Here is a 4,304-nt window from a genome sequence, read left to right on the forward strand (position 1 = left end):
CGGTTCGTGGTGATTTTCTGCTTTGAACATTGTGCGTTTTCTTTGTGTTCCCTCCCTCCTCTCCTGCAAGGACATTAATTCCAAACGGTTGTGAAATAAAGAACGGGATGTTTTAACACCAGGAAAACAGGCACGGAGCAAAGCAGCTGCGTGATTGAGAGGGGCTTGAAAGGCTGATGGGTTTGATACACTGTCTCCACACACAAGGGTCCAAACATCAGCCAGGATTATACCCGCATGATTTATTGTGGCTCTCTCGGTAACAGCCATTACTAAAGAGCATATTCTTTCTCTCTTCTGACCTCCACCCAGATTTGCTAAACATAATGTGCAGTTCCCACTTGTTAAATTTTCTCCTTGCCTATTCAGTGCCAGCCTGAATTATAAACAGGGTTCTGGTTTGTACTATTTATTTCCCTCCCTAGTTTTAGGAGTATATTTTTAGAAAAATTGCTGCTTATTTCTTAGGAGTAAAACAAAACAAAGGCTATTATAGTTGTTTAAACAATTGGTTTTCTTTGAATTATATACAAAACTTGCTTACATTCCCAAGGATCGAGCTCTCAGCAAACAAAGCAGGTCTGGAGAAATTCCTAGCCCTCTGAACAAACACTTTCCAACCTTTATTTTTTTATTATTATTATTATTCTTTTTTTTTTTTTTTTTTTTCTGTTGGAAATGTCCAACATCAGCAGCACAAATTTCTTCCCCCTGACTGACGGGGTCCACCAGCTCAGAGGCCGGGCTGGTCGGTGCCCCGGCGTGCAGCTCACCGAGGGCAGAGGGAGATTTTGCCAGCCTGGATCCTGATGATGGGGCCGAGGAGAAGGAAGCTCAGAGGGCTCCCAGCCCCGTCACCTATGCCATGACCGCTTTGGCCTGCAAACCTGCCCAGGAGCCCCACTCGGGCTCTGCAGCCGGCGGGATCACCGGGCTAACACGCTCTGAATTCTCTCCTCCAGCCTTGCCCTCGCTTTCCCCGTGGCAAGCGCTGCCCGGTGATCCCTGGGGACGCAGCTGCTCTGCCCCCCTCCTCCCTTTCACCCCCACTCACCACTCTCTTCTGGGGCTTGATGAGGGGCCGGCTGAGGCCGTTCATTTTGGTGTAGAGCCCGCAGGCGTTGCACAGGTAGTTGCCGGTGCCGTCCCTCCTCCACAGCGGGGTCTGGATGGAGCCGCAGTTGACGCATTCCCGGCTCTCGGACAGGTCCTCCAGCAGCTCTGTGGGGAGCGGGAGCAGAGGGGAGAGGCGGTGGGGCAGGGCCGCTTGCAGGCGCGGAGCCCCGCGGAGCGATGCGCGCTCCCACCGCGCCGGGAGGACGGGCTGCGGGCGAGCGAGAAACCCGGTGCGGTGCAGCCCTCAGAAAAGCAAATCCCGGGCAGCGGCCGCGGCCACGCGGTGGTTTGTCGTTTAAAAATAAAAATCGTGCTTTTCAATAAATGATTGAAGGGCACCAGGCTCGCTGCCGGCCTCGGCGGAGCCGGAGCTCCTCGGGCCAGGCTGGGAGGGCACCGGGCAGAGACCCCCACTCACGTCGGGGTTTGGTCCTCTGGAAATCTGGCTGGAGCGGCGCGGGTGCCCCTCGAAGGGTGAAAGCCCCGTCGTGGTGCCCACCGGGAGGAGACGGGGGTGCACTTGGCGTTTTAGGGGGCCGAGGGGGAGTTACGTGCCCGTCACCACAGTCAGCTTCCAGAGCTCGCCTTGGATAGAAGGAGCGGTGGTTTTCCCCAGAGTTTTCCCCCGGGTCGAGGCTGGGCAAGGATGTTTTACCCCAACTCTCATTTTAAATGCCTCGCAACTAGTAAAAACTTCAAAGTTAAGAGACAGCCTTTGAGACTCGAGTGAGCCAAGGCAGCGACAGGGAGCGATCAGTTCGCCTCGGTTATTTGGGCAAATTCGAGCTGGTTGGTAGGAAACGGAGGAAATGGAAAAATATGCCGTGTTTTGCCTCCTGCTCTCACAGCTATTGAACACGAGGGAGGGTCTAAATTCACGGTGAAAAAAAAAAAAAATTTAAAAAAGAGAACCCAACTGTAAGAGCGAACACCTTAATTCCTACGGATTCTTACATTCTCGTTCTGACTCACTTCTCTATATTTCGGGTGTAAAAAAAATAACACGGATTTTAAGTATACCGTGCAGAAATAGTAAAAGGGGTGTTTGGATTTCTGCAGTAGCTTTCGAGACGAGGCTGGGAAAGTCTGCTTCAGACTCATAGCTTCATAATTATTTTTTAAAAATTTTATTTTATTTATTGTCTCTCCATCCCCTCCTCTACCTGCCTTAATTCGTCCCTGGTTTATTTTCTTACGTTTCGCTTAATAGCTTTGCGTTGTAAAGCGAAAGGGAGCTTGTAAACGTCAGGCAGCTTTGGAGAGGGGACTGCGATGACACGGCGGGCATTGAGCTGAGAAAGAAACGGCCTTTTGGCCCGCACCCACCAAAATACATTTCTCTCCTCCCTTCTTTTGCAAATTATTAGGAGCTAAACAGGACCGGGCACACGGCAGAGTCCAGAGAGCACAGTTCAACTCACGTTGTCAGCTTGTAGCTCTTAGTACATCGCTAAGATTTATTAATCTTTGCACTAAAAGCCCCATTGAAGACTGTAATCAGGAAAATGCTTAAGGCTTCAAGGACGCTGGAAGTTAAACAGTTATTTGTCTCAGCTATTTACTTTATAACATTACCTTCGTGCCTGCAGAAAGAAATTCTGCCTTGACAGTGTTTCTCTGGCATTTAAAAACATTCCTTCCTCTTAGTGGGTCAGAAATATATTTATCTCCAAGGGAAGCAAATTAAAGGTTTAATTTCAGATATCGTTTTAGTAACCCTATGAGCAACGTTAAGAGAGCTGTATCAAGCTGTGTAATATTTAGCCGTAAAAATACATCTCGCCTACAAGGCTTCTGACCACGGAAGGCGATTATTTGAGATGGGAGCACGGGTGGCTTCGGCATTTTGTCTCCCAGAAACAGAAAGAGCGTGTCCCAGGGCCCCATTCCACCCGTTCCCAGCACCGAGGGCCGCAGGCACCGTCCAGGGAAACTCGAGGAAGGAGCCCCAGCGCCTCGGCTGCCCCCGGCCCGCCCTGCCTGCCCCTTTCCAGCCGGGCCGAGGCTCTGCGGCCCGCGGGGAGCGAACAGAAAGGGCTTCAAAGACCCAAGGGCGGGCGAGAGACCCCGGGAGACGGGGAAGCTGCCGTGCCCTCCTCGGCTGGCTCGGCGCTGCTGCCCTGGCTCCTTCCCTGCTCTGCTCTTCTCCCCCACCCCTCTGCTCTCCCTTCTCTCTCCAGAAAAAGCAAAGACAGGATTTATTGTTGTTTTCATGCATCGCCTAGTTTTACACTGCAGCTTTTGGGAATTTATTTAAAAACCTCAACTTCCGTGTCACCTCAAGACGCGGCTGCTCGTCTTTGCTCTGACCTTCTCCTACCAGCACTGCAACTGAGTCTCCTTCCCTAGCTCATGTCAGTAAACACTAAATGGAAGGCTTAAAATGCCTAAATCTACCGAGTATCATCGAGAGAGAGGAGGAGGAGCACCGTGTACACCCCTATAGAAAGATGGAAACCCTACCGATTATTTTTCTGCAACACTGCACTGGAAGAGAAAACCACAGTGCATATAAAATACACCTACCTGATGGGTAGGTTATGATTAAAGCAAATGCCGATCAAATGTGTATGTGTATACACACATATATATACATAAATATATGTAAATATATCTATAAATAAATCTGTAATATATATAGACATATACACACACACATTCTCTATATAACTGTATTTATATATATATACACACACATGAATTATAAAGCTGAAGAGACTGCAATAATCGTTAATCTTTCTATATCTGACTATATCATCGCAACCCAGCCTACAATTCTACGAACAATTTGATGACATCGAGAATTTCCTGAACTAAAAAGAAAAGAAAAAAAAAAAAAGAGAAGGGACACCTCGGAAGCGAAAGTAAAATCCCATCAAGAGGTGCCATATTTTAAGATCAATTTATAAACATTGTTTCTCCTTCATACCAGAGGTTTTCCTTTGCTGCTTTTCTCGTTTAACGAAGCAGCCAAGTGGTTTTTACTTGAAATAATCCGAAATGGGTTGAGCGAGCCCCCGATATTCCCTTGACGCTACATGACAGGTTAAGTCGCAGTGAATTTATCACCTTTTCGCGGCCAGATTGTCGCATTTAGGGAAAGCAGAAAGGTACGGAAACTTTAAAAGCGAGGTTTACACCGGTGGGATCCGTCTGGGGAACGGGGGGTTTGCAACCTCGGCTGCCAT

General features: G+C 48.8%; 1 protein-coding gene across 1 annotated transcript in view; it reads right to left on the minus strand.

Moving 5' to 3' along the window:
• The window catches only part of GATA6 (GATA binding protein 6), a 19,619-nt gene that overhangs the window by 12,973 nt on the left and 2,342 nt on the right, over nt 1-4,304 (minus strand). The window contains 2 exon segments of the mRNA XM_010006915.1: nt 1,055-1,324; nt 4,046-4,150. Coding sequence (XP_010005217.1) covers nt 1,055-1,324; nt 4,046-4,150 — 375 coding nt within the window.

Source organism: Chaetura pelagica, unplaced genomic scaffold, assembly GCF_000747805.2.
Source record: "Chaetura pelagica isolate M959 unplaced genomic scaffold, ChaPel_1.0 scaffold109, whole genome shotgun sequence".
Taxonomy (NCBI): Eukaryota; Metazoa; Chordata; class Aves; order Apodiformes; family Apodidae; genus Chaetura; species Chaetura pelagica.